At 31.3% G+C, this 15,191-nt stretch overlaps 1 protein-coding gene across 3 annotated transcripts in view; it reads left to right on the forward strand.

Annotated features, from left to right (window-relative positions):
* Positions 1-15,191, forward strand: part of LOC146995278 (uncharacterized) — a 474,485-nt gene that overhangs the window by 362,950 nt on the left and 96,344 nt on the right. For 2 of the 3 annotated variants that reach the window (XM_085823161.1, XM_085823163.1), the window contains 2 exons: positions 4,327-4,430; positions 9,522-10,189. The exons of the other annotated variant lie outside the window; for it this stretch is intronic. In XM_085823161.1, coding sequence (XP_085679287.1) covers positions 4,327-4,430; positions 9,522-9,620 — 203 coding nt within the window. In that variant the 3' untranslated portion in view covers positions 9,621-10,189. Of the gene's footprint in view, positions 1-4,326; positions 4,431-9,521; positions 10,190-15,191 lie in introns of those variants that run through there. 3 annotated transcript variants of the gene reach the window in all.

The raw sequence follows: 15,191 nt of genomic DNA on the forward strand, positions 1-15,191 counted from the left end.
AATCTTAGATAATGAATCAATTATTCAAATATATTACAGATCTGAATAATGTTTTATTGCTCGATACATAAAACATCCAAATATATCGCATAAGAAGATGGTGGTGTGCTACGTTCTGTGAACTCAAGTGAAGATCTTAATTTAACATATTCCGCCGATATAGCGGTTAGTGATTCTGACTGCCGTAACGATGGGTCCGAGTTCGAATCTCGAAGAAGGCATGATTCCAGCTGCCCGTCCCTTCAAAAGAGGCCACGGATCCGTCCCTTGTAGTGGCGCAAGGCTAATGGCTGTTAAACTAATCTCTCGGCAATTAAATAAATATTCGTGTAAAGTAAAACGTTTAGTACCAGTTGGTTTAGGTTCTGAATACACTGCACGGAATTCCAACCATTTGGTATACAGCACCATTTCCTCCGGAGTAAAATATATATTTATAGAGGTGGAAGTAAAGATCTAGAATGTGAAGTATTTATTGTATCGCTTAAAATTGCAGATGCCTAATTGTTCACCCTGATAAAGGTGTGAAAGGTAAGTAATTTAATTTTTTTTCTCTAAATTGTACGTTAATTTCGATTTTAATCCGACTTTAGACTTTTCTTAATGAATCTTCATCCTCCCAAAGAATAATCACAAGTGTGAAAGAGGTGGCTAAACATAGAAGTACTCCTTCGCTCCGTAATGTAACTGATAGGACTTTTGTTTGCACAGCACGATAACTAAGAACCTGTTAGCTGCATTTAGTTAACTGAGAATCTTTCATTTTTTGGCTGCGGAGTATATGATTCCTTAAATACTGTTTTGTTCTAAGATGAATTGAGTATCTACGCTTTCCTCTGTTAAGGAGAATTTTACTTTCTCTTTTTTCCTTTTGGACTGCAGGGTTTGATCTTGTTATATGAGCTGATATTTTTTAATACAATTTAAAGTCTTCCTTTCAACCTAAAATAGATATTAAAGTATAAGAATAAACTTGATATTTCGATAAAGTAACCGTTTATGCACTCTTATTTATGATTCCTTTAAGATAATTTCACAAACTTTTTAAAATATACTCGGTGCAAAAGCAGCTGAGGACGTTTTATGATAACCTAGTAATAGCTTGCTTCATTTCTGTTCTCGACCTTTAAACGTTCAAGCAGTGCGTTTTGTGAAGGGTAGTCCTTTATTGTGATAGTACAGACGATTTAAAAGATTACTTTATTTCCCTTATGAAATATCTTATTGACTTGGTATTTTTCAATTGAAGAACTGCTGAGGACTGTAATGAGGGGAGTGGAATCAAGATTATAACTATTTTCCCACTTCTCGGAGTATATACCTGAGTGAACAGAAACATTTCCAAGTTTGGAGAAGAAACAAATTAAAGGAAAGTATCAATTTGTTTCTTATGTCCACTAAAAGTGTGCAGATAAGAGAATTTTTTCCTTTGATGGTAAAAGTCCCTCCCGAATGACCGCAGATCTTTTGCTTGGATTCGAACTAAATTTAGGCGTAGGAGAAGTATGTAGATGAAACTATGTAGATGTAAGTATGTAGTGTGTAGATGACACAATAATTGTTATAATGTCATGAATCCACAAATTGAACCTAAGGAACCTAAACGAGCCGAAGGAAATCCCACACCATATTTCATTTCTACCATCACCAACACCAAAATAACCAAAACGAAAAAAACAACACACACAAAAAAAGAAAAAAAAATTGAAAGGTTTTTCAGATTTTAACATGAGTTAACATGAGTTTTTTTCATGTTAACTCATGAGGGTTTTTTCAACATGAGTTTTTTTCAACATTTTGCGTGTTACCTTTATTTGTTAAATTCCATGTCTCTTCGCACTTAAACCATAAAATTCAGTTCATAAATAATGATATGATAATATGATAAAATAATTTTAAATTGCCCATATGTTTGGAATTTCCTACGCAGTCTCACACGCTGGAGATAAAAATACTTTTTCTGTAAGCGTTGCCCTTTCTCGCTTTAAAATCGTTTAGTTTTTTTAATCAAAAATTCGTTAAAGTGTTACAAAATATGAAATCGATAACAAAACAAATTTGAAATTATAATTAGGTCTTCCCCATGCCCATACTCTATGGAAGATTACGTTATTCAAATTTTGATGGCTCTAGGTACCGTTGTTTTATCACAACGCAAGAAACATACATTTATTTATGCAGATTCTTCATTATTTAATTTCTTCAAATATAATACAGGGCCATAATATTTGGTGGTAACGATTTGAAACGTGATACAGTATTTTAAAGGTTTCGACGCAAAATCTGAAAACAAAAACAATAGTCCTTCAGGGGAAATTCGCCATTTGGACTTAAAGAGATCAATAATAACCGCAGACCAGTCGCTGCTCTTAACGCTAGTAATATACCTTCCGGAGTCTCAACTCCAGTGTTGTAACAGGAGAACAACATGTTGCTCTCCCCTCTTTTATAAATTTATCGGTACCCGAAGAACGAAATTTTATTCTAAATTGTAACGATATTCTTTCGGGAATCATACAAATTTCTAATCAGTCTGGTTTTGACCAGAGAGTGTTGCTGTAACTCTCAAAGCCGCTCTGCCACATCTTAGAGTGGCTCACTCTGGAGCTGACACAGCCTACTATAACTCTAAGAACTATATTACGCTCCAATTTTACGATTCCCCTCAGCATGAAGATTCAATACTTTTAACGACGTTATAAAACTCTGTTTATGGAATACCAATGATATCATACCTAATCTTAGCAAATTCAGAGTAAAATCTGTATGAAAAGTGTTTTCACCCTATTCTTATGCAAGAAACCAAACTCCAGCCAGGGAGCGTTCTCATGCTTGCAAATTACAATTTTTCTTCATGACAGGCAAACTGTCAGTCGGCTGGAAATGTATCATTGTGGCACATGTATAGATATTAAAGACCATACCCTTCACAGAAGGATGAATACACTGAGTCTGAACAAACCCGAAGCTAATATATCGAATTTTTTTCCAAATTCAACTTCAGTAATTGGGATCTCTTCCAAAGGTTTTAAAATCCCTGAGGAAGATATTAACAAACTGCTCTAAACTCTCAACAATATTATTATTGCTGGTGATTTAAATTTTCATAATCAGTTTTGTCGTTATAAAAATTCGAATTTTGTCTTATTTTCCAGAATGGGATGAAGACATCACGCGACCAGTTCTTCTAATCACAATATCCAAAATATATAAAGTCTCTAACGGCTAGTGGCAACAATCTTGGGCGTGAATCTGCCGGGTAACACAAGCAGAAAACACTGATTCCGTTCTTTTTGTAGATGCAGTGGTAGCTCCCACAGACACGAAGAAAGCCGAGTTCTATTGTTAAACCTTTAACTGTCATGCCCGAGATAATCTCGGGCACAGCACTAGTGTTCGAAAATGTCACGCCCGAGTATTACTAGGAGTAATTTTTTTTGAGTGCATCGTATTGTTATACCCGAATATATATCGGGAGACGTTTATTTCGGCTTCATCTCTTTGTCAAACCCGACTGTATCTCGGGAAAAGTTAATGTGCGCTCAGTTCAATAGATGACAGCACTTTACTGAAGATTTCAAAGGTTAGAGGTTATTTGGTTCAAGGTGCATGGGATCTTTTTGTTGTAAAATAGCGTCCAGTTCTTTGAAACGTTATATAGATGATTTAGATTCTTCAACCGAAGATGAAGGATGTGTGTTTGATGAGCAGTATTCATGATACTTCCATGGTCAGCCTCAAAAATAAAAAATGGAGATATACTCAAGCCGAAGATTGTTTCTAATTACGGTCTAACTATGGGTGGTGTAGATCGCTGTGATCAGGAAATATCCTTTCATCCAACAATTCGAAAACGTCAGATAAAATATTATAAAAAGATACTTTTACATTTACTAGACAAGGTACTCTGGAACTCATATTTTCTCTATAAAATTGTAGTTAGGAAACGTATTACATTTTTATCCAAGTTGTAGAAGAGTTTTTCATAAATATGATGATGCAGCTTCTGGACAAAAGAATGTTGGCAGACCACTACAATAGATAACCCTGCCCGTCTTACTGAACGACATTTTATATCCCATTTTCCTCCTATTCCTGCGAAACGTGAGCCTACAAGATAGTGCAAAGTGTGTTGTTCGAAAAAGGATAAAAATGGGGAAAAGATAAGGAAGGAATCACGATTCTGGTGTAGTGATTATGGAGTTGGTTTGTGCTTGGAAAAGTGTTTCCAGTTGTACCACATAAGATTGAATTACTGAACTACTAATAGGTATTCACTTATATTTATTTATGTTTTAGAAAATAGTTAATTTTTTTCATTTTTAGAAAACAATGCTCCACTAGAAGCGAACTTTGCAACTGCCATGTTGAGTGACAGCTGCCTCAAAGAAAATATGCAGTGGCTACAAAACTTTAAAAATTTTACCCATGTAAGTCAAAATATCAATTTTTAACTTCTTAAGTATATTTTATTTTGTACTAAACATTTGGTTTTTGAAATAAAAAAATTTGACAATTTGTGTACCCAAATCATCAAAATAACTTGACAGTTAAAGGGTTAACAGTCTCCAAACCCAATTAGCACTCCATAGCGAAGATACTATATTTCGCGAACAACACTTATACCTCCCCACAAGATGTCGAACGTTTCTTAAACCCATCTTTCAAGAGACTAAAAGTTAACTTCGCTTTTTGAGGTTAGCACTTATATTGCTAAACCACAAGCCTAAATATGCTCCTTGACTTAACTCTACCTCCAATCGTATGATAAAAAACGTTAAGTCCAAATTTGTTTTTTCCTGTAATAATGGTAATTACTAAACTGTCTCTGCACATTAACAATGAACATTATTATTCCCATAATAATGTTCATTGCTAATTAACTACATCGCTATATTTAAAGAAAACAGAAATGTGAATTAATATTGCCTATTCGAAACCTGAGCAGTACCATTCAAACCCTCAAAATTAACTAACTCTTATCTTCGTTATCAAATGCAACACGAATTTACGTTTCCTGAAAACATCAATGTTTTCCTCCGAAACGAAAATAGCAATATTATTAAAAAGTTTGGATTCGAAAAAAAAAATACTATGCGACTCACCAGCTTCTACGAACAGTGGAATACATTCACGTAGGCTTCATCAATAAAATGCTTTAAGTTTTAATTTTTGTATATACTATATATACATAAGATGTAAGAAATATAATTTATGTATTAACATAATACCGAAGGAGAAGCGAACTCGCTCTGTTTGGTGAATGAAAAACTGGCAAAATTATTTTTAATTTATGCTTTCTTACTTTGGATGAGTAATGTGAAATTGAATTTTTGCGACTAAGTTTTAATTCCCAGAATTAAACAATTTCATAATCAAATTTAAGCCAAGTTTGTTGACCACCAGTTTTTTTCCTACTATCTTGTGGTATAAGAATTTTAAAATGAGCTTTTGATGACACGCGTGGATTATAATGTTGTTCTTTTTTGAATAAAACTGCTTTGTTTCTTTGAATCAAAGTGGTGCTTTCGAAAATGTGTTAGCTGACAGTTTGCTTTCTATCTAGGTTGGTTTTAGAATGATTTTGGCTGCTAAACGTATTCACGTTGCGTTTTGTCACTTTGATTTGCAACGTGAGTGATGGCAATTCCACGGAAACTGTAAGAAAAACAAAAGTCACTAACCGTAACATTTTCCTAAACAAATATGCTTAAATCAGCACGGTTTTTCAATGAATAAACAATAATCCAACCAGCTGTGCATATTGAAATTAATTCTTGATTCCAAGTCGACCTAATTGATGTACAGTATAATCCTGATTGTGGTATGAAATTGATTTTAATATATAGAGATCATCTTGCAAAATTAGTCCTACTCCGAAGTCTGCACGATAGAGCTTATAAAGTAACATATCGTCTTCTGGATATTTTCACAATTTTTAGAGCCCCGAACATTCTCCATTCCGACAATGAAGGGAATTTTGCAATCAGCTCATAAAGAGTTTATGTGAAATGTGGAGTGATATAAAAATAGTTCAGTGTAATTCAAGACACATTCAATAGCAAGGTTCTGTCGAACGGGCGAACGAAGACGTTGAAAGCATGTGGCCAACACGGATGTAAACAAACAAGACATAAAAGTGGTCGAAGGATTAAAATTTGTTCAATCAATGAAAAACAAAGCATATCACGAGGGAATCAAATTTTCACATTATAAAGCTATGTTTGGTTGTCCTATGAAGCCGAGACTTGCTAACTTAGTTTTGCCATGTCATTTGAATAGTAACATGGCCACTGAAGAGTACGTAAAAAGTTATAAATATTAATAATGAATGCAGGGTTAATACAGAAGACAAAGACACTAATCTCGAATGAACAATTGATTTAGAATCGCAAGATAATAATAATAATACATGTGAAAAAGGATCATGCATAACGATGGAAGTAGATACTGAAGTTCAAATTCTAAAAAGAAAGAAAGAAACAGATATATGCTCTGACAAAACGAGTGCGATTATCAGCAAAGCTCAAAATTTGAAAGTGTTTCGAATGGCATCTAAGGAAGGACTTCAGAAGCAGGTAAAAAAGATGAAGATTGCAGCTACTAAAATCTTTCCGAAACGTAGTGTAGGATAAAATGTTGAAATAAAATTACCTGATATTTATAGATCGAAAATGGAATCAAAATTAGTAACAGCCATTATTAGAGATATTAAAGATGATGAGTTTTATATTCTTCATACTACGCTTGATAAATTAAAATCGTTGTATGCAAGAAACCAGGTTAACTTTTGAAAAGAAAATGTTTCCAACATCGAAGAAGTTGGTAAAGGAGAAATAAGTGTACATGAAGTAGTAAAAATCTTTCTTTAATTGGGGGAGGGCAAGAAATCAGAAAATGCAACGGTTCAAAGAAGTGTACTACGAAGATGTGTTTCTGCAAATCAGCTGATCTACTTGGTAATTCAAAATGCCACAACAATCAACCTTGTTGTAACAGGTAGTAAGAAGTATTAGATGTATTCAAGAAAAACACACTACATTTTTCTTATCTTTTAAATTTCGTAATTTTTAGTTTTATTTCTTTTCTGAGCTATGAATTAAATGTTTTAACTGTTGCCAAAATTATTTTTAAAAATTATTCAAATCTCTTCAGTTGTTATCAAGTGAATTGTACATTAGTTCAGCTTTTTCACATGGGATCTTATTTGTGAAATGGCAAAATATTGTATTTTTTTATTTCTTGTAACTGTTTGAAAGATAATTGTAGGACAGTTTTATCAATATAACCTTAAATCAGACCTTATTTTGAACACTTTTGCAATTTATGCTAACAATTCAAAAATTGAAGTGTTTTCCAACCTTTTCGGGACACACTGTATACATTATATCTGAGAATAGAAAATTCTATCATAAGTAATCCCTCGTTTCGGTCTTTTACCGGAAGGCGTTGGTTACTCCTTGGCTTTATCGCAAAGGCTCGGTAAAAGGCCGAAATGGAATAATATTAAAGCCTACTTCGGACTAAGCCACAGGTAAATGCTATGTTTTAGACCTAGGAAAACTTCTTCTGGTTTTTACCGTAATATAATATTCGTAGAAGCTCACCAGCTCACCAGTCGTGCACCGTTGTTTTTAGAATCCAAATCTTTCATCAATAACGATATTTTGGTTCAGAAGTCGTTCAGACATTCAAGCAGTACGAATCTTTGATAACGAACATAGGAGGCTCATAGGTCTATAATTTTGAGGGTTTTGGATTTTTTGACTTGCCAGGTTTTGGAATAGACACATTTAGAGCACGTTTCTAGCTTTTCGGAAACTAAAAATGTAATAGTTAATTAAATAAAGAATAAATAATAATAAAAAAATAAAGTTAATTAGCAATTTTATGAAAACACGAAAATTTAGTGGTAAGTCTTTTAAACATACCAACTTGACTTTAGAGGTCCACATAAGTGGACCTTCGATTTTGAGTAGCTGGTTAGATTCCAGTATCATTCACTCAATTTCAACCTGATCATCATGTCTGTGAATTTTTCAGCTTTTAAGTTTTAAGAAGGATAGCAGCAGATGTGCGTGTTTTTGAAAAAAAAATCAGAGCAACAAGCGGATTGTATTGAAAAAATGGCGTTGTCGCAAAACCTTCGAAAACACGAGTAATAATTAATTAACTAACAATTTATTTATAATTTAAAAGTGCATATTTAGAAAGACTTAGGTTACAGCTTTTATTTAACGTGGTTTTTTTGTTGGTTAAAGTGATTTTTTATTGCACTGTATGGAAATGTATATGGTCCACAAACGTGTACGTTAATCCGCTAGATAAATTAGGCTCACCTGTTAAATTTTGGGGGGATATTTCTGAATGTCAGTTGCTGTTCTTGAAGTTTATGTTTCCGAAACAGCCCATTGATTACATAAATGATTATACAGAACTAGTATTTAATTGTAATGAAAAACAAATTATATTTTATAGATTTTTTGGATCTTTTCTTACCTCCTTTTTAATTAAAATGCAATTTTTATAATCTTGGCGTTTTATTCTCCATATTTCTAGACCCTTGAGAATAAAGCGAGTCCATAGCTATTGTTGAGCTAATTTAGTATTTTTAATATAATTTATTTTTTGTAATTACTTTGTTCTTTCATGATATTAGTTGTAACTGATATCATTTACAAACTAAAATTAAGTTTTCCTAACAAATAGGGGCCCACCAGCGGCCGAGCGGTAAAGTCGCTGAACACTGGTAGTTCGGTCCGAGGTTCGAATCCCGCGAACGGGCTGGCTGCATGGGCGTTTTCGTGGTTTTCCCCATGTGTAACGTGTATACGAGCCAGTTTCCCTTAGAAAGTCCTCCACGAAAGGCATTCCTCCCCTTAGGCAGATAGCCCTCGTGTGCTTTGCCATAATTAAATACACCTACACACACCACACCCAACAAATAGGAGCAAGCGGTGTAATAGATGGTTTTCAATGCAGTTCTGTGAACGTAAGATATAATATATTTTACTTTAGACATTTTAACTCCTGAAAACATAAAATGTCTTCTGCAAAAAACTGATTTGTCAGAAATTTCTGATAACAGTGATGATGAGTGGCCTACCTCTGTCAACAGGGAAGATAGTGTCTGTTCAGAATCACGTTTTGATTGAGATGATGAGTTGTTTGATTGAGTTGATGAGAATACAAGTGAAAATGTCTCAATTTCGTTTAGCATTGTAAATAAATTGAAAGAGTTGTATAGAAGAAAAAATGTACGATATTTAATACAATGTAATGCATGCACAAGCAATATACTTTTGGATCATATTTTTAAATAATTTCAAGCATAGAGAAATGTACAAATTAATCAGTATAGCTACTAAAAGTCGAGCCTACTGAAAGACAATAATTATTTAATATTTTGAAAAGAAATAAAACTTATTTTAAATATACTTTCCTGAATCTAATTTTTATGATGCCAGGTACGTTATTATTATTATTATTGCAGAATGACCGAGAAATTTTTATGCTTGCAGGGTGACTTTGAGAATGCCCTACAGTATCTTTCACCATCGGCTTCGTTTTTTGAATACCTGAGGGCTGAATGTTTTGAAGAAAAGAGCTGCCCAAACTAATTTATATTCCACTCAGTTCTCCAAACATTAATCTGTAATGAAAATGCAAATAAAATAATTCGACTTGTTCTTCTCCATATTTGGATCGACACACTGAAATTTCTCTCAATCAAAATTGTATTTGTCAAGAGACTTATCGATAGGATGTTTCCTTGAAACCTTGGCAAGAGACTATTCACTTTGCGCCCAAATCTGCATTTTTCAGATAATTTAGTATCCTGCTATCACAAGCAAAATAATCTCACAGGTGCTAAATCTATCATGGAATATCGCTTGCTAGTCCCATCAGCGTTGTGCAGATATGAAAGAAATCTAATCATTAATAGATGAAGGCTCAAGACATCCTTCAAGCTCCAATGTGGAAGAACACCTCAAGAAGCAGAGGAACGTAATTGCTCAACCAGGTAAAAGACTTGTGTCTGTATGGTGTAAATAACGTACCAAAATTCCTACATGACAAAAATGCATCCAAATGTAGAATTCTTGGCTGTACATCAAAACAAGGGTCTTCTGTACCAAACGTAGAGTACATTTATGTCTTTTAAAAATAATTGTGTTGAAGTTTCATACAAAATAGTGTGTTGCTAAAGATAAAATAAAAATTAAATTTCCTTAAAATATAATAAATTTTATAAATTAGGATGTTGTTGTGAATTTCCTTTGGGTATCACATTTTATTTCATATTTTAATCTAATGGCTGCTTTAAATATTAAAATTTAGAATTATTAAAATATGAGATTATTTACTTATTTGTATCCAGAGGTACACATATGTGTACCTAAATATTTTGCTCCCCAAATATACTTGTACAAAAAAAAACCCTGTTTGTTTTCCATCTATAGACAGAAAGAAAGCAAGTAGATAGAAAATGGGGGTTCACCTGCACGCAGTGTGGGGTGTGGGCGTGGCCAACGACGTCACACAGAGGGCGGGACCAAAGGCAACGTCATCACACTAGGAGGCGTGGTCACGAGTGGAGTTGAGGTGTTGGTAGATTGTTGATTGAGTTGTAGACCTCCTGCTTTTCATTTAAAGTTAGTTTTTTATATTGGCAACGGGAAATATTTTCTGCATCTTAATTTTGATGATATAGCGATGCTGCCCTCTATTAATGAAAAAGTGAATGATATGTTTTAGAAATATATTTTTACGTCTGGTGTTAAAATTATTCAATGCGCGACTCTGAAAACAATGTAAAAGAAACAAATATAAAAAAGACTTTCCTTTAATAATAGTTCATCATGTCATGAAAATGAAATTACAAGATAATTTGTTTTTATTAGTCAATTTTATTCTGATACTTTTATCCTTTCTAGTTTTTCATGAAACTTTAACTTATTTCTCAGGTTTTCTGTTTCATAATAACATATTCATTTACTGTCATATTTTTTTAATACTTAACACGTTTCTAATTTGTAATATTTTATTTAATTTCCCCATACTATTTTTTTTCATACCTTTCATAATTTCAGAATACCTGATTTTTAACTTATACGTTATATTTCACAAACGTTCCCGCACGTGCTGTTTATTTGTTACATTACTTAATTTTAGATGCAATTTCACACTTTTTTTAACGTTATAATGTTCAATATATTCTGAATTTTAACTTCATTTACTTTTCATTTTATTTCATTTTAACTTCATTTCTTTCATTTTTTTTTAAACCATTCTAGTATTCTATACACACTTTAACTTAGTGGTATGAAATTGTATTTAAAAAGAAACGTTTATTTTTCATGATCTTAGTTCTTTTACTAAATTTTCTACAGAATTTCTAATTTCTTTCACGTGTTTAACAATATCTTCCTTACATCACCGAATATTTTTTAAAAAAAACTTAAGTCTATAACTGTTAATTGCTTTTCTTACGTTCATGATTTCCCTTCTGTGTTTATATTTCTTAATTCTAGCTTAACTTATTTATTATAATGTTTTTATTTCTGTCTCATCACTCGTAATTCCAACATTTTATCCCTTTTTATTCATTTTAACGATATGGATTGTTTTCATTTACTCCATATTCAAATATTTCCTTACAATTTTTATAATACTTGTTTTATTCCTCGATCATAATAGATCATCTACAGGTTTTACTCAGAAATTTCCATTCACAACTTTACAGTTTAATACCATTTATATCTAAATGTATTTCTTTCTCATATAGTTTTATGGTCTTGAAAGTTTCTAACACCATATTTAGTTTTAAATCCCGATTACCTTTAAGTGTGTTGATAATTTTCATTTCTAATTTTACAACCACGTTCAGTGTTTCATCCACACATACCAAAATATTTCTTACATTTTCTGATATTTAGTCTATGTCATATTTCAGTACTTCAAATGAATTTACACTGCTCACACTATTATTTTTTCATGTTTTAGAGACACTGACTATACTAATTTTACTATTTTTCCTGCACTAATTGCATCTATGTCAGCACTCATGATAAACTAGCAATTGTTTTGCATCACATGCATAAAGAAATTCTTAAAACCAACTTTTTCAATATCGTACTCAAATTACTGTTTTCCAGATAGGAATTACCAGTATTCTTTGGTTTTACTCTGTTACATCTTTTTAAACTTTAACATCTTACTTTTAATTCTAACATACATCTTTTAAACAGTTTTTTCTTTTAATGATAGCCTTACCTTATTTGTTCGAATTAATTCTTTCATTCACCTTCTTTACTACCTTTCAGTACCTTCATAATTCACTATGCAAACGCAATGTCTTTCAATAACATTCTGTTTAATAATACCACAAGTTTCCTTAATTGACAAAAAGCGAATTATTTCTCATTTCAAAATAGAACTACTATATTTTTGCACAAACATTTCCTTTATCCATTCAAGCCACCCCTTAACCTGTAACTGATGTAGCGATAGGAAAGGAGATTCTTATCATATGCTCTTTCGACATTTGAGGTTTCTAGAACTTCTTTGACAAGTATATCAATACCATCAGAAAATATACTTAACACTTTTACCCAGTTTAAAGGCAACATACTGTTATAAGAATGGTTTTAGTTAAATTTATAACACAAATAAACGCATTTTGTGCTAAATAGGCATAAACATTTAGATTCAGAGTATTTCTTTTTAATCCGATGTAAGACTTGAATTTCATTCATGATACGGATTGTCTCTTGATTTTCTTTTTGTTTACATTACACTAATAGAAAATTTTTATTTTACAAGTTCAGCTTTTAATGAAATAGAAATAAAAACTACGATACACCTGCTGATTTTAAGAAAAGGAACTTTGATATATTTCTGGAAATGTAAATGCTTTTAGAGTTTTCTTTCAATAGCGTTGATTTTCATTACTTTACTAACTTCAATAATTCTCTTATTAGCTAATACGAATGAAAGAAGATTGTCAAAAATGTGACACAGTATAATTCTTACGAACATATGTACCTTTACCAGCATACAGATATTACCGATTGAAATGAAGAAAGATACAGATATTTTACTCCAATCTACATTAAATTAAAAAAAATATTTAAACTTTCATACATTCCAAAGAATAAACGAAAACTCAATAGATATTGTCATGTTTGTATATATGAGATAAAAGTTTTATGAATGGTATTTAAAGTAATGCTTAGAACTTCATAAAAGCGAACATTCACTATGTTAATACACATATCATCAGTTATTTACATTAATCAATGTAATATTAATCATTACATGTACTATATGCATATATATTTAAAGTTTAATTGTCTTACAATTGAATAATTAACTATTGAGAGAAAGAGGTTCATATCTTACACTATTTAGTTCACATGGAACAAATTTTTCCATCAACCACATTGAACCAAGTTTTTTAAATTCACCAAAGCTCTTTTATTTCTGCATTTTCACACTCACGACACATTTTAAATGTGACTATTGATTACCATTTCAAACACCGATATCATAACTCAGTGTTAACTCAGTGTAACTACATCATAACTCATTTTTTCCCTACTAACTACAATTTTATATATTCAAGAAGTACATCTAAGACATGATCATTTTCTATGTTCTAGCAAATCGATTCAATTGCGAACATACTATTAAGACTTGCGATTTTAGAAGACTTGCATGTATTAACGATGTCAACGTTTCTTCATTTTTATAACATTCACATCAAATCATGTCGCATTCGAATGTGGTGTAAGAGATCACTTTTTCTTTTAAACACTTGTAAACAATGGATGCAATTTATAAGAAGAGAAGTATCATGCTGTTTCAAAACATCATCATCAGCATATTTCTGTTTCTTTTGACACCGGCAAAATTAAAAAAAAAAAAAAAAAAAAAAAAAAAAAAAGGTTTGTGAGATTTTCTTCAAATTCTGTTTTACTTGAAAAAATGTCCAAACATTCAATACGATGTAAAGATTCATATTGTTTTAAATTCTTATGCTCACTAAATATTTTTTATCACGATTTACTCTTAAAAGTAACTTTATAAGTTTTCATATCCTTTTTACATGAAAAGAACTTGTGATTATTCACTACAAAATTCTAAGACGAGGAGCTTCGCGACTTTTCAAACTACAAACTTAAATTTCTTAGGACATACACTACATCTGATGTTTCTTTCATGAGATTTCAAATATCTCTTCAGATTACTCGTATTCAAGAAACCTTACAAATATATCACATAAGTTCAGCGAACAATCGCTTCATAAACTATTAAATTTTCAACACGAGTGAATCACTTGAAGCATATACTGCACTGTAAACATACAATACTTAAAAAAATTGTTATAAAAAATAAAAATACATTCATTTCACCAAGAAGCTTTTCTATTTAAATACATTTATTTATTTCCAAAGAACAAGTTTCTGTATTATACATAAAATATACTTAGAATTTTCTTTCATTAGTTAATATCAAATTAACAACAATATCCATTTACTGATATTTGATATACATGTTTGCTTTAAAATTAAAACTAAAATTTCAATATATTTCTATTAAAAAAAACATAAGGAAAAAAAAATACTCATAACATCAACCAAAGACAGAAATTTAAATAGAATAGCTGTACTTATATTAGTGCATTTTTATAATCTTCATAACATTTCGATTCAAAAAACCTATTACAAAATAAATGAAACATTTTTTTCTGCCTTAAAGAATCTCTTATATTTTTAAAATTAATACATAAAAATATATCTTCCCCAATATATTTAATTCTATCCTCAACACTTATTATAATGCAATCATGTCTTGTTTGTGAAGGATGATTTACAATACAACCTTCGCATTTAAATAGTTTTTTAATCCTGAATTTAATTCAGTTTTGATAGAGTTTATGAGTTCTTTTAAAAAGTTCATCATCATCACTTACCATATCCGAACAATTGTTTTTACATTTGATTTGCAACGGTAAAATAATTTCAAAAATACTTTTATATAAAGTATTAGATACATCAGGAATAATTTCTTTTAATTTTTTTTAAAATATCACAGTTTACTTTTAGGTATGTAGGTTTTAGTTTAAAAGAATTTTCATCTTGTTTAAAAACTTGTTGAAAAATACACTCACCTTCTTTGTTGAAAAC

The sequence above is a fragment of the Stegodyphus dumicola genome, chromosome 9 (genome assembly GCF_044657685.1).
Source record: "Stegodyphus dumicola isolate Sdum_Otavi_A_Nest chromosome 9, ASM4465768v1".
NCBI lineage: Eukaryota > Metazoa > Arthropoda > Arachnida > Araneae > Eresidae > Stegodyphus > Stegodyphus dumicola.